The sequence below is a fragment of the Streptopelia decaocto genome (genome assembly GCF_964273445.1).
Source record: "Streptopelia decaocto genome assembly, chromosome: 3".
Taxonomy (NCBI): Eukaryota; Metazoa; Chordata; class Aves; order Columbiformes; family Columbidae; genus Streptopelia; species Streptopelia decaocto.
In genome coordinates, this window is record NC_138656.1 from 18,626,362 (window position 1) to 18,650,675 (window position 24,314).

At 39.5% G+C, this 24,314-nt stretch overlaps 1 protein-coding gene across 9 annotated transcripts in view; it reads left to right on the forward strand.

The window, feature by feature from the left end:
• CDC42BPA (CDC42 binding protein kinase alpha) overlaps nt 1-24,314 on the forward strand; it is a 198,037-nt gene that overhangs the window by 134,924 nt on the left and 38,799 nt on the right. For all 9 annotated transcript variants that reach the window (XM_082049753.1, XM_082049755.1, XM_082049754.1 and 6 more), the window contains 5 exons: nt 496-620; nt 8,136-8,241; nt 8,866-9,014; nt 12,646-12,737; nt 15,640-15,716. In XM_082049753.1, the coding sequence (XP_081905879.1) occupies nt 496-620; nt 8,136-8,241; nt 8,866-9,014; nt 12,646-12,737; nt 15,640-15,716 (549 nt within the window). The remainder of the gene's footprint in view (nt 1-495; nt 621-8,135; nt 8,242-8,865; nt 9,015-12,645; nt 12,738-15,639; nt 15,717-24,314) is intronic.

The window sequence follows — 24,314 nt, forward strand, 5'->3', positions numbered from 1 at the left end:
TAAAATGAAAAATAGAGGAATGTGAGACACCTGGAGAATCTCAGGACTGACTTGCGCCTGTATCTGTTAAGCCTCTCATTCTCCATGGTTACTAAACAAGGGAAAGGTTCAGCATTTTTATCTGAGTTATAACGCAGATTTTGTGCCCTTGCTTTGCTCTTTTAATGTAGTTTTTTCTATGTAGAACATTCCACACCTACATGGTGCAAAGCAGAAGGCTTCTAAGAGTTGTAGAGGTATTTGGAGACTAATTCTTAGGGAACTGATTAATTTGTTAGAGTAAAAATGTGTTTCTAGTCCTTAAAAATGGCCTTTCAGTACAGCTAAGTTTATACATGAGAAGAGATTCTGGCTTTTATTGCTACTCGGTGTTTATTTTGGTAGTACCAATTTTTAAAGCAGATGTGAGAGGGAGGAACACCTGGCTTTGTATCTTCACAGAGAGGGTCTCACAGCAGCTTATACATTTAACCGGTTGTTTAAATTCTCATTCAGCTCACCACCATGTTTGAGAGGCTGAGTATGAATAACCGGCAGCTGGAAGAAGAGATGAGAGACCTGGCTGATAAAAAGGAGTCCGTGGCCCACTGGGAGGCCCAGATTACCGAGATCATCCAATGGTGAATATTCTCTGCTCTGATGCCATTGCAGAACCCCCTCAGCGTTTGGTAGGGCCGGTACTGAGTTTTTGCCTTTGCACATAGCACTTGCTAATGCTGAGGTGAAATCTCACACTCATGGAGGACTCTGCTGTGGTTTTGCTTAAGATTTTAATAATATCCAAATCTGAAAAATTGTTTTCCTCCTTAAGCGTGAAAGTGTCTTAGCAAATACAACCATTTTAAATGCAGAAGAGTCATGGCCATTGGCTGTGGCTTGGGCAGAACGCTGAAAGGAGGCATGTACTGAGCTCACGCCTCCAAGAAGGAACAAGCCTGGGAAAAGCAGTGGCTCAGAGTATTTGTGTCTCGGCATTAATTTCCTTCATCTGCTTGGCATGTGGCAGAATGAAACAAATACAGTGCAACTTTTATGTGATTTTTTTTTTTCACAAGAAGGGTATTCGAGACTACCACAAAGCCAGTCAAGTGATGTTTCTAATAATAATTGTGCTAAAAATGACGTTATGTTTCTGAAGTCTTCAGGCCAGTTCTAATAAACGAAGAGGGGGGAGAAAAAGAGTTGAACCTATTAAAACGAGAAGATTGTCTTATCTAGGATGCCTTTATTTTTCTTCTCCATGTCTGCTTCTCTTCCCTCCCCTTTTATGATCTGTTGCAGTGTTTAGCACCTATAAAAACAGTTTGCATCCAGACATTTTTTGTAGGGCATCCACTTCTGGGAGGATTCCATCATTATATACTAATCTTCTTTTGGTTTACTACTTGATTTTAATTTTTTTTTCCCCATTTTTCCCCTATCATGTTAATGAAAAATTCTAATTTGTTGTGTCAAAGGAAAAATGGGAAACGTTTGTTTTTATGAAACCTAGTTTGGTATTGTTGTAATGTCAGTATCATTTCATTGTCCAAATAATGAGAAATTTGGCTTTTGAACATAGCCATGTGAATATGTGACAAGAAAGAAGGACTGTCCTCTGAGTTTCTTGAAGTGTTCTAAACAGTGTTTGTTATGTGAAATTATGTAACACCAATCTGTGCTATGAGGTACAGAGTGTCTCAAGGCATTGTATTCATAGCAGAGGTTAAAAAATTCAAAGGGTCTGCTTTGTGAGTGCTCCTTTTAGATCCTGTCTCTCATAATTGAGTGTAGTAGATGGCCTGTGTCACAGAAATAAAAACAAACAAACAAACAAACAAACAAAAAAACAACATCAAAGTTGTTTAAATGAACAGTTAATTTATAACTAATTAGAAATGTTTACGCAGAATAAAATATGAAGGTAACAAGAAAGACAAGTCTGTTATTTCACAAAACATATTGTTTTAAGGTAATGCTTATCTGTCTTAATTCACCAAGATAACCAAACTCTGTTTTTCAGATTTACATGTGAAACACTCATAAAACTTGGCAGTTCTGGAAAAAGACAAGTCAGAATTAGTTGTGGATTGTTTTAATTAACACTTTGTAAAAATGTACCTACAGCCATTAAGAATGTCCCTTCTCCAGTTTATGAGGGTATTTAATAATTCTAAGATGTACTACTGATGTGGTTCAGGTATATGACAAAGTGTCTTGCATGTATTAGAGGTGTCGCTGAGGGGTAGAAGAGGTTTGGGATTGAGGTTTTTGTTATCTCTAAAGATACTTGAAGAAAGGTCAGGAACGTGCAAGACTTTCTGAATGAAAGATACCATTTTACTGATCTCTTATGATAATATAGTGTCTTTCAAAAAGTATGGAACTAAAAATTAAAGTATTATGTGGAAAGCAAAAGTAGAAGTACTGTGGGCAAATATTAGGGAGATTAAAAAAAAAATCTGGCTTGGTTCCAGTTTTTGATCAGTGTCCACATCTCAGTTTTTCCCCCATACTTCTCTCTGCTTATGGTAATTTTTTTCAGCTATGTGAGGCCATATCTTAGCTCACTTTTTTTTCTTATTATGTTTAGATTTTCCCTGTGCCACCCAGATAACCTAGTAATGTCCATCTACTGCCCTTAGAATTAAGTACTGCATACTTAAACTAGGTCCCACTCTGGAGACTTTTTACTTTGGGACCTGGGGAGCTATATGAAGTATTTAAACATCTCTGGTAATGATAAACATTTCAACAGGAAAACAAACAAAACAAAACTCACAAATTTTGAAGAAATGTAATCTTAGTCACAAGCCTATGTTTTCTTCTGAAGAACATGCAATTTAAATCCATACCTACCTATCTCTTCAATATGAAAACAGAATGAAGCTAACAAAGTGTGGTAGAGTTTGTAGGATTCCTTTTCAAACCTAGCAGATTTTTCACATAATATTGCTTTAAAATATGTGTTTTTGGTGCATACTTTCTGCCTCTTAAAAGTGGGGTTTGCCCACCATCCTCTTTTTGTACCATGATTCATGAAGGATGGGAGGCAGTAGATGAAATTAATTACTGGTTTTGTAAATGGTTTGCTCATCTCTCTTTAATAGTTCAGGGGATTTATTCTAGACCTAGCTTAAGTAACACAAGTCCATTATTTCCTTTGAGTGCTTTGCCAGCTAATAGATCATCTCTGTCAGGAAATCTGCACCCCAATTTGGGTCTACACATATTTGGTTAAGGTAGTCACTTTCTTCACAACACTTGAGCCCTTATAAATAATATTATTTCTTTCAGATTTTTTATCTTGTGAGTAATTTTAATGGCCTGTCTTGTTCCCTTTTGCCTCCCTGCTTTCTTCCTGTGCTCTCTTGCATCTCGTTCAGGGAAAATGTACAAAAGTATTTTTGTTTTTGTTGTTATTATCCTAGGATGCCATAAATATAGCCGCAATATTAATATAAACACTTGAAACAAACTTTTATTGCAAATTCTAATGTGGTAGAATAGACTATCACAGATCATGCAGCCTTAATGAAGCTATTATATTGACAAGTTTATATTAGCCAAATCACTCATCATTCCTTGACAAGAGTAAGAAATACTGAGGCTTTTATAGTCAACTATAAATTTTCCTATGGGAGATGGGAAAGAGATTCATTGCATAGGAGGTTAATTCAGTCACTTTAAAAAGGAATCTTTTAAATAGCCACGGCACCGTATTTCTGTTCTGTTGCAGAAAGGAGGTCGATGGAAATCTCGGTAGTGATTCCCGGAGTACTTGGCAAGATTCTTAACTTATTAGTCTCACTGGGAGGGATTCGCGTAACCTAATTTTATAAGTCCTGAGGTAGACAACTAGAATAAATCCCATGACTAGTACTGTAGAAGTCTATTTTTCTTCCCACTGATTGAAAAAAGAAGCTTAGACAACAAGTTCAAATGAAGTATTCAGTATTGTTGAGTGTGTTTATATGGATGAACTAAATCCCACCTATTTTTACCCATAGCGTGGCTGTTAGGCTTAGACTGAGCTAAAGCCAGAAGCTGTGACTGTTGTTTACCAGAGGATTCAGTTAGTATTCTCCTTGTTGACCAGATACCTTTCCAATCAGCTGCAGTGTGATTGATTTTTTTTTCCTAATTACTGATTTCAATTTAAAACAAACAAACAGACAAAGCCAACAAAACACAAACAAAAAACATCCAACCTTCTGCATTAAATCCAACATAAAAAAGCCTCAAAGTCGTTATTTTTTTATTCTGACAACTGGTTGCTCTCAGAAGAAAGCGCACAGAAATTGTGGAAGAGATTTAGGGAATGGTGGTACTTTGAATAACCAGTAAAATTCTAGGGAAGTTGAACTGTAAGAAACTCAAAACATGGAAATTTCTGAGATGCATTGTGTTTGAGGTAAGAATAAGAGGTTAGTTATCTATAAAATAGAAATTGTGGGTGAAATGATGAAAATTTTTAGATAAGTAGTTAAAAAAATAGTTTGAGAAGGGAGAGAGGAAAGAAATAATTAAGGTAGAGGCTTTGAGCATAGTGATATGAAGACAGAAATTTAAAAGCTTTGAGAAACTACAGCCCTGAGAATCATGGCTCTCAGACTTCCTTGGGGATTTTAAATCATGTGAGATGCAGCTCAGCATAAGACCCCCAGGACTTCAGGACCCTTCCTGTTCAACAAAATTCTCTAGACCTCTAGGTCCGTTTTGTACTGTGAAGTATCCCGGATGGAGAGAGACAGAGAATCTGACTTTCCTAGCAGCCTGGCAAATAACGTACTAGATATACGTCAATGGTTATTTGAAGGTTGTCATGATGTTGGCTCCAACCAAAAAGTTACATTTAATTTTACAGAAATTTGTACTGAATCACTGTTCTTGGTTCTTCATAGTTAACGAACTAAGCCTGTAAGTGTCTAAGGGCACTTACCTTATATATGAGGAGAGAAGAGTTAATCTGATTTACATTTTCAGTAAGAAGTAAGTGACTCTGGGTGGAAATTGAAGAACTTCTCTTCCTTATGTCTCCTGCTGTGCTTATTAAGGCTCTCTGTAAGAAGGGGAGCAAGGAGAGAAACATAGTAGGAGTAACTTTACCATTCTTGCTTTGTTTTGTTTTGTTTTGTTTTTTAATAAAAAAGACAGACAACAAGAAAACCCGTGGAAACCAGTAACAAATAAAAAAGCTCCAGCAGCTCCTGGGTTCACATAATGTTTAATCAATATTATCTCATTATCTAGAGAATGTTGCCATCTAGTGGACGACAAAACTGTATTTCAGGTCCAAATTGTACTGCTTTTATTTACTGTCTTGAAGAGACTGAGGAGTTTCCTTGAAGTCAGTATAAATTTTTTGCAAAATTTAACTTTATATTTTAGTTTTCTAGATTTCTGTGTCTTCTGTGGAACATCTCTCTGAGGTAATTGCATGTGCAGTGTTTCAGCCTTTAGAGCCTGAAGGTTCTGTGCGTCATAAACCAAATAACTGAAGTGTTTTCTCACCTTCCATAAGGAAGAATGAACAGGAGCAGAGTAGAGGATTAGAATCACCTCTCTCGACCTGCTGGTCATATTTCTTTTGATGCAGCCCAGGATATGGTTGGCTTTCGGGGCTGCAGGTTCTCGTTGCTAGCTCATGTTGAGCTTCTCATCAACCAACACCCCCAAGTGCTTCTCCTCAGGGCTGTTCTCAATTCATTCTCTGCCCAGCCTGTATTTGTGTTTGGGATTGCCCTGACCCATGTGCAGGACCTTGCACTTGTCCTTGTTGAACTTCATGAAGTTTGCATGGATCCACTTCTCAAGTCTGCCAGGGTCCCTGTGCATGGCATCCCCTCCCTCCAGCGTGTCAGCCACACCACACGGCTTGGTGTCATTGGCAAACCTTAAGCTTGCTGAGGGTGCACTCAGTCACACTGTCCATGTCACCGACAAAGATGTTAAACAGCACCAATCCCAGTACTAACCCCTGAGGAGCACCACTTGTCACTGGTCTCCACTTGGACATCGAGCCATTGACTTTTAGTATGACCATCCAGCCAATTCCTTATCCACCTTATCCTTACTCATCAAACCGATGCCTCTCCAATTTAGAGACAAAATTCCCTTACTTTCTCACCTTGAGAGCTTCACATTCTTCTTATTGCTGCTTACATTCCTTTCCTTTTACTGGATATTTATGTATCCACCTACCCCCCAAAAGCATCTTATGCTAATTCTCCCATATTTTGCCCACCGTTACACCCTAAGTGGTTTGTATAGGCCAAGGTTATCTGTATCTAGTTGTAAATACTGTTATCCAGAATGTTATGGGCAAAAATGTTGGTATGCATCTTCTATTGAGTTCTAGTATACCGTGGGAAAAATAGTGACTCATTAATATCAGAACTCTCACTGACTTCAATAGAGGCAGGACATATTTTTTTTTTCGAAGCTTCTCCTCATCTCTTGAACTAAATTGTAAGCAGGAGACAAAGAAGATAACGCCCAAAGCATGAATAAGTGCTCACTTTTTCATGTTGGGTGTGAGCTTTGTGGTAAATGGTTGCTACTTTTGCATTAGCCTCATTTGTAGTAGAACAATCTTCCTTATATAAATCTTAAGCTGCACAACCAGAAGTCACTGCATCCTGTAGATGTTTAGCCCGTAGCTTTGGCATCAGGATCTTGCCCTATGACCACTGTGGGAAAGCTCTTCTGCTCCTCCCTTGCCCGTGGCAAGTTCAGCGTATGTGCTCTCTGAGCATCTCTCTCATTTGCCTCTGGTGACTATCTATAAATCTTTGAAACATTGTTTTCTTTTTATTCATGAATGGTAAATTTGCAAGTAGCACAATTTCTTTGTTTACTGTGTGTATGCACCCCATAGTATCAACCAGAGAAACTTATATTGCTTTGTAGTCCTGGAGGGGGAATAATTTTCTGCAGAAAGGTTCCTGAGAGACAAATTTGTCCTTCTGGACAACTCTCCACTCCAGTCCAGCATACCCAGGATTACATTTGTTAAGGAAAGATCAGGACAAGTTAGTTTCCATGAAGCAGGAAAACTGTTTTCTTGCTTTCCTGTAAGTTATTTAACGCTATTTGAGGTTGATGACTTGGAGCACATGGCAAACGTTTCTGTGGTTTGTGTGGGTAGATCTGTGATCAAGCTGTGGTGTTAGACTGGTGGTCTCCGCGACCAGCTCAGAGGTTTGAGTGTGCCCTGGTGTTGCAAAACTGAGTTTGTTCTGCTGTGGGCCAGGTGAGGATGCTCTGAGCCAGACATGTCAGGTGAAAGGAAATGTGGAAACATGGGGATTTTGGTGGTTTGTGGCCTGGGGTTTGTTTGTTTGGATGTTGGGGGTTTTTTTATGTTCATTCATTTTAGGTTTTTCATAAGCTACTTAATTTTGGCAAGGCAATTTTTTCACAACTTTCTTTTCTACATTAATACCTGAGGCAAAGTAAAGAGAGAACCTTCTGCTGTGATTAATCACAGAAAGCTTTTTCGCCTTTTGTTTTTTTTACTTTGTAACCAATGATCAAAGAATCTGAAAAACAGACGTGTCTTCTCCTTGATGTCTTTACACCCAGAAAACACGTCTTGAAAGCAAGCAAGCTCAGGGGATGAGAGAGCCTCTTCTGGCTTATGCTATTTAATAACATTTGTATTAGACTCTCCCTATTTAATTATCGCTTATTGAAATAATTTCACTGTTTGATTCTAACTATTGGTTCTCATAGTCAGTTGATAACAGGGGAGTCAAACTCTAGTTCCAATATTATGTGGATGGTTGAATTGTTCATTATTTGATATAAACTTTGTCTTAATTTACTCCCTAATAATAGGTTGAATCCCAAAAGGTTTCTTTCCCACAGTCTCAATTTCAGGTAGCTGACATTTATACTAAGACATATATTACTTACTTAGATAAGTAGTTCTTCGATCTTTATTCATTGTCTTAGTGATGCATATTGTTTAATGGAACTCTGCAAAGAAGCAAGCGCTTAGTTTTGTGTGGTTTTCCGTTTTTGTTTGGTTTTGTATCCTTTTATGATTTTTGCTTTGTATTCTTTTTCTGTTTGCGATTTTGTTGAAGAGACTTCTTTTTTTCTTAGATTATATAGCTAAAACACCTCTTTCTTCTAATGTAATTGTTTAGGGTAAGTGATGAAAAAGATGCTCGAGGTTATCTTCAAGCCTTGGCCTCTAAAATGACAGAAGAACTAGAGGCCCTGAGGAACTCCAGTTTGGGTGCAAGAGCTACAGTAAGACTCTGCTTCCATATGACAGATTTTTTTGTTGTTTGAAAAAAACCCACTAATTTGATAGTTTCAACTGCAGTAATAACCTGTCTGTAGACTCTGTGTTAGTCAAAAGTTAAAACTTCCTAGAGCTTCCCTTGAGAATAATTGAATAGCAAATTTATTGTTTATCAATTAATTAAACACCAATATATTTATAATGTGATTTTATCTATGATATTGTTCAAATAGCTTCTTTATAATCATATATTAATTTGTTGAAGGAAATCTATACTTTGGGTCATGAAAGCCTTGAAGTTTTTCTGTTGTGAAATGTGAATATCCTTCATAGCTGTCGTTTGAATTGCAGCACATCAAAACTAGAATTTGCAAGATCTCTTTGCTTTTGAGATCATGGCAGCATAAGATGTGCATCTTGCCTATTTAGTGCTTGAGTTTAAAAATAATAATAATACTAATAGCAATACGCTTTTAATTTTTAAATTTTAGATTACTTTGGAAGTAATGAACTCTTCTGTTAAGAACATAATACACTGAGAAATGTAGTTGTTGAAGTTAATTACATTCCTCATTGTCTGCTTTCTTTCCTCTTACTCTTTCTTCTCTCCTTGTTTTATTGTTTATTAGGACATGCCATGGAAGATGCGCCGCTTTGCAAAACTGGACATGTCTGCGAGGTTGGAACTACAGTCTGCTCTTGATGCTGAAATCCGAGCCAAACAGGCTATTCAGGATGAGCTGAATAAAGTCAAAGCTTCCTGTATCTCCACAGAGTGGTAAGGCCGAATTGTTTTAATGGAAATTCACTTTGATATGTCCCAGGGAGTGTCATCAAATCATGATTTCAACTATCTTATCTGTCAAAATTTGATAATGAATTATATGCCTGTTTCTTACATCCAAATGTGAAAAAAAAAGACCACATCTTTCTTCATTGTGTAAGCAGCTGAACAAACACTTACTGGGAAAATTTGAAATCTTGAATAATTTGAGGGGACACTTTCTCTTTAATAATGTAATCTCTCCTAGTTGTAGTAACAAGTTCAAATGCAAGCAAAGTTTGGTATCTTAGAACATACTCTTTTCCATTCTGTGGGTAGCTGGATCGGGTTAACTGACAAAAATAAATTACTTAATACTGATTTGCACAGCAATAAGATGTGCATATGGAAGATTTTGAATTCTTTTATTGCTTCCTCAGACCTCTCTCCCCACCCCTTCCCCCCTTAAATTACAAAGTTTATTCTGAGTTGTGTGAATGCCTGAAGCAAGGGATTAGGAGGAAGGCATTTCATTTCTAGGTCTTCCCACACGTAGGAAGTCAAGGAAGGGAGCCAGGAGGCCTAGGTGGTTGAATAGGGATCTGTTGGGTATGCTCAAGCAGAAGAGGAGAGTTTACAGGTCATGGAAGCAGGGGCTGGCCACTTGGGAGGAATATAAGACTGCTGTTAGAGGATGTAGGAAGGCAGCTAGGATAGCCAAGGCCTCCTTAGAATTACAGCTGGCGAGAGGGGTCAAGGACAGCAAAAAGAACTTTTTCAAATACATAGCAGATAAAACTAATACCAGAGGCAATGTAGGCCCACTGATGAATGGGGTGGGTGCCCTGGTGGCAGAAGATACAGGGAAGGCAGAGTTACTGAATGCCTTCTTTGTCTCTGTCTACTCTGCCGGAGGCTGTCCTGGGGAGCCCCGTACCCCTGAGACCCCGGATGAAGCCAGGTCAATGGAGGAGTTTGCTTTAGTCGATGAGGACTGGGTTAGGGAGCAATTAAATAGTCTGGACATCCATAAATCCATGGGTCCAGATGGGATGCATCCGCGGGTGCTGAGGGAGCTGGCTGAAGTCATTGCTGGACCGCTCTCCATCATCTTTGCCAAGTCTTGGGAAACGGGAGAGGTGCCTGAGGATTGGAGGAAAGCAAATGTCACTCCAGTCTTCAAAAAGGGCAAGAAGGAGGACCCGGGTAATTATAGACCGGTCAGCCTCACCTCTGTCCCTGGGAAAGTAATGGAACAGCTTGTCCTTGGTGCCATCTCAAGGCATATCAAGGATAAGAGGATTATTAGGGGCAGTCAGCATGGCTTCACCAAGGGTAGGTCATGCTTGACCAACCTCATAGCCTTTTATGAGAATGTAACAAGGTGGATGGATGATGGCAGAGCGGTGGATGTGGTCTACCTTGACTTCAGTAAAGCCTTTGACACAGTCTCCCACAGCATCCTCACAGCTAAGTTGAGGAGGTGTGGTCTAGACAATAGAGTAGTGAGGTGGGTTGCAAACTGGCTTAGGGAGAGAAGCCAGAGAGTGGTAGTCAATGGTGCGGAGTCTAGTTGGAGGCCAGTATCTAGTGGAGTGCCTCAGGGGTCAGTGCTGGGGCCAATATTATTCAATATATTCATTAACGATTTGGACGAGGGAATTGAGTGTACTATCAGCAAGTTTGCTGATGACACTAAGCTGGGAGGAGTGGCTGACACGCCGGAGGGCTGTGCTGCCATCCAGCGGGACCTGGACAGGCTGGAGAGTTGGGCGGGGAATAATCTAATGAAATTTAACAAGGGCAAGTGTAGAGTCCTGCATCTGGGCAGGAACAACCCCAGGTTCCAGTATAGGTTGGGAGATTACATATTAGAGAGCAGTGTAGGGGAAAGGGACCTGGGGGTCCTGGTGGACAACAGGATGACCATGAGCCAGCACTGTGCCCTTGTGGCCAGGAAGGCCAATGGCATCCTGGGGTGTATTAGAAGGGGGGTGGTTAGTAGATCGAGAGAGGTCCTCCTTCCCCTCTACTCCACCCTGGTGAGACCACACCTGGAATATTGTGTCCAGTTCTGGGCCCCTCAGTTCAAGAAGGACAGGGAACTGCTGGAGAGGGTCCAGCGTAGGGCAACAAAGATGATGAAGGGAGTGGAGCACCTCCCTTATGAAGAAAGGCTGAGGGAGCTGGGTCTCTTTAGTTTGGAGAAGAGGAGACTAAGGGGGGACCTTATTAATGTTTATAAATATATAAAGGGTGAGTGCCATGGGGATGGAGCCAGGCTCTTCTCGGTGGCAAACAATGATAGGACAAGGGGTAATGGGATCAAGCTGGAACACAAGAGGTTCCACTTAAATTTGAGAAGAAACTTCTTCTCAGTGAGGGTGACAGAGCACTGGAACAGGCTGCCCAGGGAAGTGGTGGAGTCTCCTTCTCTGGAGACATTCAAAACCCGCCTGGACATGTTCCTGTGCGACCTCACCTAGGTGTTCCTGCTCCAGCAGGGGGATTGGACTAGATGATCTTTTGAGGTCCCTTCCAATCCCAAACATACTGTGATACTGTGATACTGTGGTATGTTGTAATTTGTCTTAAACTAAAGCATAGCAAATGTGCCACACAAAGAAAATTGGTCCTGTAACATGATGTGATTGTAGTTACATTTCTAAATTCTGAATCCCACTGGGCTGGCGGTGCAATGTTAGTCTTTGAATTGGTGTAGGTTGAAATAGGCACTTGAGCTGAAGTAGGACATCTTAGGTGCACACTCATTCTGTTCCTCTTACTGCTTTCCCTACAAGACCAGTTTTTACAGTAGCAATTCTGTCATGTTGCAGTGTCTGAGCATGTAGACAGACAATACAAGGCATGGAAATAGCTTCTAGCAGAGAGGGGGCTGGGACGTGGTGTAGGAATTTCAAATACAAGCGAAGTGAACAATTTCTCTTCAGTCATATTTGAGGAGCCCTGGCTTGTTTTGCAGCTTTAGGGAAGGAGCTGGACAGAGCTGAGATTCAAGTGTGTTGTCTGTCAAGAGGGAATACCTTATCCACCTTACCTGAGTGTTTTTCAGGCCGGGTAGCACAATGGTAGGCAGCACTGCAGATCCACTAAGAACAGGAGAACCAATGTTTGCTTTGACAGGTGAGGATGAGAGTTGTCAAAATGCACAGCGTTACATATCAGCTGTGAATCAGAGAGCACTGAAACAACTTACTGTAAAGTAACAGAGAAGAAAAATAGTTTATCATAGTTAATTAAGTATCACAGGCACTGTGAATTAACAAATTTTAAAAACCCCAATTTTTAAGCATAAAAGTACATGTGGTCTCTTTTTTCTCATTCACAGGATACAGGCTTACACAGTTACTCATTAATTAAAAACACAAGCCTATTTAATGGGTAAACAGAGGCAACTAATTGCTTGTGGGATTTTTGTGGTCATGTTGTGGGTTTTTTTTTTGTTTTTTTGATACCATGCTAAACAGGTCTTCATGGATTTCTGAATTAATTCTTGCATTTCATGACATCATGAAGCTTGCTGGGCACTAATTGTTAAATAGCATGCAAAGCTGAACAAAAAAAAGCTACTTGTATAATGGATTCTAAATATTTACATAGTTTTTTTGTTTGTATTCTTTTGAAGTAAATTGCAAGAATCTGAGAAGAAGAACATGGAACTATTGGCAGATATTGAAAGGCTGAAAAAGGAGACGGAAGAGCTTAGATCAGAAAAGGGTATGGCAACTGATATCCAAGTAAATAACATGTTTCATATTGGTGGGTACATCTTATCGATTAAGTGTCACCTTGCAACTAAAATATGATACCAACAGGCTTCAGCATAAAAATGTGGCACAACAATTGCATATTAAGATGTACCCACAGCAGTTGCATTTGCACTTCTAATACGGACTTGTAATACGCTTCAGTTTTGTTAATATGCTTGAACCATTAAGGTATTATTTGAGTTGGAACTGCATTATTTTTATTTGGCATGCGTATGGTGATTTTCTGCCAGAAAACTGTTAGAAGTGTCGGTGTATTTATAATTTTTTTTTCTCCTTTATGATGAATGAGGGTATTTAGACTTCAATACTGATCATAGTGTTCTTCATCTCCGAATGTTTTGGGCCTGTCTACACAGAGTAACCACATGTGGAGGCGTTTGCAGCTTTCATTTGCTTCTGGGATGGCTTTGTTGATTGGGTTTGTAACCATGTAGTAGAGCAGTGTGGTCATGTTTCTGGTATTAACAGGATGTTTTGGGATATCTAGTGCATCTGTCTAACAGTATTTCATATTGTTGCTGGGAGAAGAGGCTTTTTGGTAATTCTGAAATGAAAAAAAAGATTTAATTGATAGGTGATTAATGATTTGGCTGATTTTTTGCAGTTCCTGTAGTAGCTCTAATATTTGTATCTTATCAGTCTTATGGGAAGAAGTGTATTTTCAGGCCAAATGGATTTGTCTGATTTTCTGTAGGGAACTGTTTGAACTCCAAAGTTTCAAAACCCTGGCAACAATGGCTGCATAGGGATGTCAAATATTGTTCAGCCTTTGCAACCTAATGGCACATCAATCAATAATGTATTGTAGTTAACATTAATCTCCTATATATAGGTCTCCAAGTGCTTGCTGACTTGTAAAAACAATACACACCTATACAGAAAGTTAAAAAATTATTGGTGCCAATTAGAAGACGACTTAGGGAACTGATATTTGTTCATCTTGATGCTTAGCACTGATGCTGGGATAATGCTTCTTCCAAGTGCTTGCAGAGGAACTCCTGATAGCATCTCCCTGGAGAAAATGCTTTGTCATGTTTAGCTTTCATCTATAGATTCTCAAAATGTCTTACGTATTAATCTTATGCATGGTTACTCAGCTTCAGAAACCTTCCTTTGTGTTAAATGATCTGTTAAGAATTTATGATTAATATTTTACCCTGTATTTTTTCCAGTGTTTAAAACTTTTGGTTTTGTGAAAATAGAGATAAACATTTAGTCTTTTCTTAAAACAAAACAACGAAGTAGAAAGAAATGGTACAGTTCAAATAAAAGTTAGTTATTATGCTTTTTGTCAGAAGTAAATAATTAAGATTCTGCTGCAACAATTGAAATATTTTGATAGAAATACACCATAATCCAAAATCCTTATTATCTTTAGACTTGGTTTTCTCTTATAAGAAGAAATATATTGAAGTTTGGATCATGAACTGTATAGAGCAGGGGTGTCAATCTCATTTTCAGGGGCGGGGGGGGTGGCACATCCGCCTCGTGGTTGCCTTCAAAGGTCCAAATGTAATTTTAGGACTGTATAAATGCAGGAGTAGTTACATTTATACAGTCCTAAAATTACTTTCAGCCCTTTGAAGGCAACCACGAGGCTGATGTGGCCCCCGGTGGAAATGAGTTCGACACCCCTGGTATAGAGGATTCAAATGAAGTCAATGTACAGTGGTAGAGTAAATTCCCGTGTATGGTGATTGATCTCTAGGAAGGGGTTACTTAGATTAGCACTTGAATCCTTTGCTATTTATAAATGTGTTCCAGAACATTAGGGTGGGGAAAAAGTTTATTAAAATTGATTCTCTGAAGTAGCCGGTAATTTGAGAATTGTTTTTAGTCTTTTACTGAGGTTTCAATGTATTTGTATTTTAAAGAGGAAAGATTCTTGGTGAAATCTTTGTTCACCATGAGTTACATTTAGAGCAAACGGGGTGAGAATAGCCAGTTAGAGCAACTGACATTTTTTAAAAAGAATAAGTGACTTTTGGTAGCATCAGTCTTTTAGGCTGTACACAGCCCTACAGGCTCTGGTCATAATAAGTGTATATATATATAATGTATTTATAGTGTTCAGGAAGCTAGAGTTTGTACACATCTCTGATTTATAAACACCCGCACAGCAACTTGAAAAGAAAAAGATGTTATCAGTTGAAGCAACTTAAAGTAACAGTCAAGATGTGCCAGCTTCTGCGGCTCCCGCGGATGCAGCGCTCCCGCTCTGCTTACAGCCTGAAAACCATGTAAATGGTATCTAGGAACAGAGGCATTTGAAGGTTTACGTGGGATTGTATTACCCCTGGACGTTCAAAAGTGAGAGGGGGCAGAGAGGCATAGAGCGTGGGTCAAGGAACCCCTATTATTTGGAAATGCATTGTGTTCCCAGAGACCCTCTTCTGCACACTTTTGTGGAACCTCTCGCTGTTGGCTGAATTGGTCTTGTCGCGGTGGCCTGCCCAGCGTGTCACCAGAGCAGGGATGACACCCGCTGCGGTAGCATGTGTGCCCATACATCATGCAGTGCGTGTGGCAAATGGAGATAAGCACATCAGAAACCTTCTGCATAATGGACAGTACATACAGTATGTTTTCATGTTAAATTCACACCACACACATCCTAGCTTGGAAAAGGTTAATTAAACACATAGTGCTTGCCTAGTGGGTGTATGTCTATAAAAAAAAAGAAAAAACATCTTTATTTTTCACTCTGGAAAAAGAGACCAAATGTGACAACTCATTTAAAAATATGTAAGTGGCTCAGGTGGATGCTCAAACCCTGATTCAGGAAGGCAAAGGTCCTCCATGAAAAGGTCACTTTTTCTGTAGCTTAAAGACTTGCTGCTGTTTTCTAGGTGTAAAGCACCAAGACTCACAGAATTCTTTCTTGGCATTTTTGAATGCGCCTACCTCTGCTCTGGATCAATTTGAAGTAAGTGTACAGCTCTTCTAACTCTCTGTTAGTCAATAGAACTCCTGCTGTTATGTGCAGGTTTTATGTGCATATTTCCTGAGAGTTTGTTAATGTATTTTTATCATATTGCCCCATTTATGTTTGTGTGCGAAAAGATGTGACAATTATTGGTGATTTGCAGTGCTGTTGGTCTTCTCTTGACCACTAGTAATCATAGTGAATTCTCTCTCCAATCCTGTATGCAGAAGTTTTCCTGATTTTTGTCGTGAACATGAAAAGCATAGTTGTTCCAGTTGCCTTTCTTTGTATTCTTTCTTTGTATTGTATTCTTTCTTTGTATTCAGAAAAATGCTAAGTAACGCGGATACTGGTTTGGTAAAAGTGAGAGAAAATATGTAAAAAATGCTTGAATATATTCCATTAAGTCATTGGTACTTTATATTTATTAGGTTGTTTTCATCTTCTGTTCGTTTTGCAGAGATCTGTAAAATCCTGGTAATTACTGTTCATCTCCTCTTCACGGATCCTATATACTTAAATCTGCTTAGTTCCTTTGTCACTTTTAGGCAAAAGACCAGTTTAGGTAGAAAACCTGGAAGAAAACAGTTAAAACAACACTATATATTTCATCTCTCACTTTTTTAATTAACAGTAATCATTTTTGTTTTCAAAGAATAGCTGGGGTGAAATATTGGGTCAAACTGAATTCAGAGGGGACAAGGCATCACTTTTACAGTTATACATTGGTCTGAATTTTTCCTGTTTTTGTTTTCCTGATGAGTGTACAAGGTCATCACATTTAGCTATGAAAGAGCATCATCCCTGGTGTTGTTGATGTTCCAAAATGTACTTTCTTTTCATTGTGTATTCGTTAATTCATTGTTCTCTCTTGAAGTCCTCACAATTAATACCATTTTTAAATTTGCTTTTTAATTCTTTATCTTGTAAGTTACTTTCAATATAAACATTTTCTTGAGGTATAGGAATATTATTTTATTGAGTGAAAGCTGGGAAAACATCTGGTTTTATACAGGGAGTTTATTGATTAATTGTCTATGAAAGGCAATTAATGAAAGCTTACTGAGGTAACCTCTACTGGCACTAGGTATTTACAGTTCTTTATTTTTGCACTTTTATTTATACTGAACAGTTTTCTTCATCCATCTCTTTCTCTCTCTCTCTTTTTTTTACTGCTGTTTTCATTAAAATAGGATTCCTTTTCCTCCTCTTCATCCTCATTGATTGATTTTATGGATGACGTAAGTCTTTGACTTTCAAACCAGTAAATCCCTCAATAAGAGATACCAGTTGATTGATTTGGAATATTCAGACATTAATGCAGTCAACTTGAAAGATCTGCAAGTGCAGCGGGGAACAGAATATCTCTGTAGTACCATACTTACACTTATTTATGTAGGCAGCTGTTCAGTTTTAAAGTAAATGTTTTTCTTTAGATGGAGGTAAAGAATTCTTAAGTGCAAACAGTTCTTCTAATGGGGAAGAGCTGCTTTTGGGCCTTACCTACTGATATGGCCTGGGGAACATGGTTCCAAAATCACTGGAATGTTTATTTCGTTTAGTTCTGTTGCTTCATAATATTACTTTATCATTAGTTGTATCTAAAAGTTTTCTGATCACTTCAGTGAAAACATTTTCCTTGCATACGGTTAAGTTCTGTTTGCTCAAATAAAATATTGTCTCTTTATTAGTTGATATTGCAAGAAGTGATTTTAATTGCAACTGAAGTGAACTTACTACTTTTTACTGCCATTTGAGATGCTAGTTTTCTGTCAGGACAGTGTTTAAATATTTACCCTGGTTAATTGCATACTAAGGAAATTGACATAAAAGCTGAAAATTGACTGCATTATATTGCTTCCAAACTGAAGTAGTAGGCATATAAAAGTAAATAATAATAAGCTTTCTAAAATCAAAGTGTGTACTGTGCATCCATGGTAGAGAACCATCCATTACAATTCTGTAGCTGCATTGTGTGTGTATGTCTGTGTGTGCTTGTATATATGTGTATAGACATATTTAAAATAGTATAACCCTATTTGCATTATAATGTGATATAACTAATTTTATGCTAGACATGTCTGCGTGAAGGGTGTAACAAACAGCATATAGTATATGGGCCTGTTCTTCTGATTGCCTGTCCTTTCACAAACTCTGAAAGAATGCTTTTCTTCTAGGTGCTTATTTTCTGTAAATCAGACCTTAGACAAAATGTGGAGGTACATTTGTGGTATGATAGTAGAAGGTATTTGTCTGCACTTTTGCAGAGCATGTAAAAAACCTTGTCTCGCTCATATTGTCGGAATTTTCTTACACACACAAAAAAAAGAGAGTAGTTTCCTGTCATGTTAAATCTAGAATAAATTAATAATATTTGTATCTTTTATCTGTATTAAAAGGGTGTTTTCTATGTTGCCTGAGTATTAGGAAGACATAGTTTGTATCAGCACGTTCTGTCATAGAAAGTTACCTTTAAAAATATCCAACGTTCTCTCCTAAAACCTGTTAAAAGATTGAGTACATGTGTGTCGGAGTAGCTGATATTGTTCTATTTTGCAAGGGCAAACTTAGGACAAGGAAGTTTTCCTGGTTGCAGTCTAGTTAGTTTTGAAGGACATCAGTGCTTTATTATGCTTTATTTATTCTTGTGGGTTTTGTGGGGGTTTTTTCGGGTTTGCGTTCGGGGGTTTTGTTGTTGGTTTGGATTTGGTTTTAGTTTTTGTTTGTTTTAAAGAAGGCAGCATGGTTTTTCACAAGCATTTTGACAAAATAATATATTTTTCTATCTTTGCAAGTGAATAATTTTCAACTGGTCTAAGACATCCTTTAGGACATTCTTCTTGATTGGTCTGCCCAGATCAAATCTTTTCAGATACGCATCTTTGAGTCTTAGGTAAAATTCCAGCTCTTAATATGCATATTGTTGCATGTGGATGGCTTACTGCACTTCCCCTGTTGCATCTTCAGTCCGAATCCAAAAGTAGCATTTTTTTCCTTGGTTTTACTGGGCAAGAGTACATTTCTGGACTGGCCAGGGGCTGATGTCTCTAACACTGTGGCAGATTTCTTTCTCACCTGGCAGAACTGCAAAAGAAGAGAGTTGCCTGTTCAAAGATGGGAAGGGTACCTTGCAGACAAATACAAGACTTGTTGAGTGACCTGTCTTAGAAAGAGAAGTAAAGCTGATGACTGTGTTAGTAGGTGAAAGGTGGTATAATCGAGTTGTGCTTGAAATCATTTCTGCGTCTTTCTTTTATTGGACCACTACTGGATTCATTCACAGCGAGACTGATAACATATAACCTCTGATTTATCAAAGTGGTTATTTATGTTTTAGCTCATTGAGTTGGTCCAATATCAATGAATTAGGCAGACTTAAATTAAAATAAGGATATTAAAAAACCCCTCCCCACTGGATGTGACCTTCATCCTCTTTCCAATGTCTCTTTTTGACAGGACTTACCTTACAGGGCAGCATTTCTTGCAGTGTTTCAAGGAGAATTAATCTGTGCTCAGTCAAACCTGACAAGTGTGGGGATTCTTTATATTAAGACCAAAGAAAAATTAGAAGTGCTCAGGTCAGACTCGTGCAGTGCTGCAATATTGATGGGTTCTGGGAAGGTCTCTCCTGTAATCAGGAAAACAAAGTAAATTATTACTAATGCCCATGTTGTTTCTCTGAACTCTGTGCTTTATTATGGAGTGACAAAGAAATTGTACAACAATATGCAGTTGCAGTTAGATCTTTGCAAGATCTCTGAAGTCTATTTAACATACAGATGTGTAAGCAGCACTGAGTTGTGCCAACTGATTACATTTGGAGTTTACTGGGGTGGGTACGTCTTGTGTGTCTGCCATCCAAATAATGTAATTGTATATAGCACTCCATGAATGATTGGAGTTAATTCTGATTGTTTCGATGACAAGAATGGTAGCTTTGCAATTTCTTCTGGAGAGAAATAAAAACAGATGTCCCCCCGCATCTGTAGCCTTTGTAGTGGATGCTGGGCAAGAAAAGTAGTATCTTGCTGTTTAGACGAGTAGTGGTCCCTGTTGGTTTCAGCTATCATCCCTCCTCTGAGCCAAAGACAGATACTTGGTCAGGTTGGCAGAACCGGTGCCTGAATCCTCACACGCGTGAAAGCGCAGGCGTTGGAATTGATCCGCTCTCCTGTGCGCACAGGAGGGTGCTGAGGAGAGCGAGAATGGGTTTTGCTGTCCCCAATTTCTGGTTTGAATGGGGAGGGAAGTCACCCCCAGTGACTAATATACTCATTTCTAAATCTTTGCCGCTGTTCCTCCTGTGTGTTGCAGACTGTCTCTCAGTAACATCGTCTAGGTGTTAAGTCTCCTGTGTTCACTAGAAGTGTCTGATAATTGAAGTGTTGGATTTTGGATTTTTTCCGGAAGGATCTTTGTGTGTCTCACTAGCTATTAGAAGCAATTGACTTGTTTTATTTAAAGATGAATTTGTGATTAAATAATAACAACAAAATGGAATCCTGTTTTCCCTTGACAAAAATATTTTCCCCACTTGCTAGAAAATGTGATTTTTCCCCTGATATCAACACATTATGAAGTAAAAATAGATTTCTTAAATAATCCTGCAGTCTGTTCTCACATGTAGTCCCCATGGGCTTTGGTCAGACTGAACAAATCTGAACCACAGAATAAATCCTGTTCTGAATTCTCATTATTAAATACTAAACAGAATAAGCCATAGTAGTGTGTGGTGAGAGCCTTGACTCTACCTTCACATTCACAATTAAGTTTAGAATAATTCTGGTTGTTAAGGTACTTTAAATTGTCATATTGCACCTACAAGAGATTGTTTTATTAATCTTGTTCAAAATACGGAGATAGTGTAAGGTGGTCTGCAGTTTCACTGCTATTGTCCAGTGTAAAATTACAGGCTTTAAAATAACTGTTCGGGTTTTTTGACGTTTCTTTCCTCTTGTTGCCTTGTTTTCAAAATACTTGTAAAAGTGAACATGTTTTGTGTGTGTCTCAACACTACCTCTGGAGATAGAGAACGACGAATTCTGACCTGATGTATGTGTCACTGTTTGGTTTTGTAACATATTCTCCTCCTTTCTTTGTTAAAGCGCTCTCCTTCCTGTATTCCAGCTAACAAAGGCAGACGTGTAAGAGGCTGTCCTACTCTATGTGGCCCTTTATTTTTTGCCTGTTGTGTACATGCCTTTGTTTAATGTATGGATTGTGTATTTACCTCACTGCATGTCTTGTGCTGCTGCTGCTGTTTGCTGCTGCTGCTGTGCTTATTTTTTTGTTCGTTTTACAGCTGTGAGCTATAAGCTTTTGGGGTATTTCATTTGGTAATCCTGTGGGTAGAACATCACAGTAACTGAGAAGATGCTTTGGGTACTTTCTCATTTCAATATGAAAATTATTTGTGAAAGCAGATGAGGTAGATGCAGGTTGGGAAGATGTGCAAGTGTCACATGAGGGCTTGTTTGTTCCCTTGCCCTTAGCAGGGGCCATGTGTTGAGTTATGGGAATTCCCTATTATAGAAGGCAAAAGTTTGGCATTTGGGAGGCATGTCATGGGAAATGGTAGGAGATATCACAGTACAGAGGTAAATAAATGGGAAGTGGGAAACTGAGTAAATTGGAGCCTCGAGGGCAGGTAAAATTCATACAAGGAAAACAGAATTGGATGTATTTTTGTCTGTTAAGCTGGAAAGCTCTATGACATTTCAAAAATTAAGGTGGATTTTTAAACATGGTGTTATCAAAGCTTTGTCAGACTGAATTGGTACCATGTACGCTATGTCCATTTTCAAGTCATACTGCCACTTTTCTTTCTTTTATACACATATGATGATGGGAATAGCAAAGTGTATGAATCATTTATACTGAATATTCAATAAACAAGCAATAATGCCCCCTAGATCTAATAATCATGGAATCATAGAATCATTTTGGTTGGGAGAGACCCTTAAGATCATTGAGTCCAAACATGACCTAAATCTAGCACTAAACAATGTCCGTAAGAGCCTCATCTATGTGTCCTTTAAACACCTCCAGGGATGGTGACTCTGCCACTTCCCTGGACAGCCTGTTCCAGTGCCTGATAACCCCTTCTGTGAAGAAATTTTTCCTAATATCCAACCTGAACCTGCCCGGGTGCAACTCGAGGCCATTTCCTCTCATCCTATCACGTGTTACTTGGGAGAAGAGACCAACCCCCTCCATGTTACAGCTTCCTTTCGGGTAGTTGCAGACAGCGATCAGGTCTCCCCTCAGCCTCTTTTCCTCCAGGCTGAACAGCCCCAGTTCCCTCAGCCGCTCCTCATCAGACTTGTGCTCCAGACCCCTCACCAGCTTCGTTGCCCTTCTCTGAACTCTCTCCAGCACCTCAATGTTCTTCTTATTATGAGGGGCCCAAAACTGAACACAGGATTCGTTGCCCTTCTCTGAACTCTCTCCAGCACCTCAATGTTCTTCTTATTATGAGGGGCCCAAAACTGAACACAGGATTCAAGGTGGGGCCTCACCAGTGCCGAGTACAGTGGCACAATCACTTTCCTAGTCCTGCTGGCCACACTAGTCCTGATACAAGCCAGGATGCTGTTGGCCTTTTTGGCCACCTGGGCACACTGCTGGCTCATGTTCAGCTGGCTGTCAATCAACACCCCCAGATCACTCTCTGCCAGGCAACTTTCCAGCCACTCTTCCCTGAGCCTGTAGTGCTGCCTGGGGTTGTTGTGACCCAAGTGCAGGACCTGGCACTTGGCCTTGTTGAACCTCATACAATTGGCCTCAGCCCAACGATTCAGCCAGTATAGATCCCTCTGTATGGCCTTCCTACCCTCCAGCAGACCAACACTTCCACCCAACTTAGTGTCATCTGCAAACTTACTGAGGGTGCACTCAATCCCCTCATCCAGATCATTGATAAAGAGATTAAACAGGACTGTCCCCAATACTGAGCCTTGGGGAACATCTCTCGTGACCAGCCACCAACTGTATTTGACTCCATTAAACAACTCTTTGGGCCCAGCTATCCAGTCAGTTCTTGATCCATCACAGAGTGCACCCATCCAGGTCGTGAGCTGCCAGCTTCTCCAGGAGAATATTGTGGGATGTGGTGTCAAAGGCCTCACTGAAGTCTAAGTACACAACATCCACAGCCTTTCCCTCATCACAGAATCCCAGAATGTTAGGGATTGGAAGGGACCTCAAAAGATCATCCAGTCCAGTCCCCCCACCGGAGGAGAAAGACCTAGATGAGGTTACACAGGAAGGTGTCCAGGCAGGTTTTGAATGCCTCCAGAGAAGGAGACTCCACAACTTCCCTGGGCAGCCTGTTCCAGTGCTCTGTCACCCTCACTGTGAAGAAGTTTCTTCTCATATTTAAGTAGAACCTTCTGTGTTCCAGTTCGTATCCATTGCCCCTTGTCCTATCATTGGTTGTCACCAAGAAGAGCCTGGCTCCATCCTTGTGACACTTACCCTTTATATATTTATAAACATGAGGGAGGTCACCCCTCAGTCTCCTCTTCTGCAAGCTAAAGAGACCCAGCTCCCTCAGCCTTTCCTCATAAGGGAGATGCTCCACTCCCTTAATCATCAGTCTACTAGTTGGGTCACCTTATCAGAGAAGGAGATCAGGTTGGTCAGACAGGACCAGGCCTTTCATAAACCCATGCTGACTGGGCATGATTTCCTGGTTGTCCTGTATGCGCTGTGTGATGGCACTCAGGAGTATCTGCTCCATGACCTTCCCTGGCACTGAGGTCAGACTGACAGGTCTGTAATTCCCTAGATCCTCCTTCCAGCCCTTCTTGTCAATGGGCATCACATTTGCCAACTTCCAGTCAACTGGGACCTCCCCAGTTAGCCAGGATTGCTGATAGATAAGGGAAAGTGGCTTGGTGAGCACCTCTGTCAGCTCCCTCAGCACCCTTGGATGGATCCCATCTGGCCCCGTATACTTGTGTGTGTCCAAGTGGGGTAGCAACTTAAAATCCTGTAATAGTAGATCAGGTTCTGTGTGTTTTGCGGGCTTTTTATGTTCACAAGTAAAGCAAAAATATATTTGTTAGTGGTTCAGCAGTTGTCTTCAGCCACAAAGGCTTTGTAGCACATTCCAGAAAGGTTCCATCATTTATATTATAATTGTATTACATTTTTAAGAGACATCATGAAAATTCTTTGGTATGCAGATGCTACTTGGAAGGGGAAAGCCTTTGGAGTATCTGGAAACATTTATGAGATGATAGATTAGATCTCAGAGTTTAACTTGCAAAAGAAAAGGAATGTCTATTTCTTGCTATGAAATATTTGCCTGTAGTTACTCATTGGGCTTGTTTTTAATAGCAGTTTTAAGAGGGAGGTAGAATTTTTTGAGGTTAAACAGTCTTTGAGTGGACTCCAAGTTTTCCCATGTTTAGACTTGATTTAAAAAAAAAAGTTTAAATAATTGAAACTATTCTGTATCTGGGGATTTACTACTAAAAGCATCCATGTTTCTAATACTGAATAATGCTTCAAATTATTATTTGCTTCTGATAAATCTGAGCACAAAATGTTTGCTTTACTGCTAATTTTTGCCTCAGTGGTTGAAACACATGA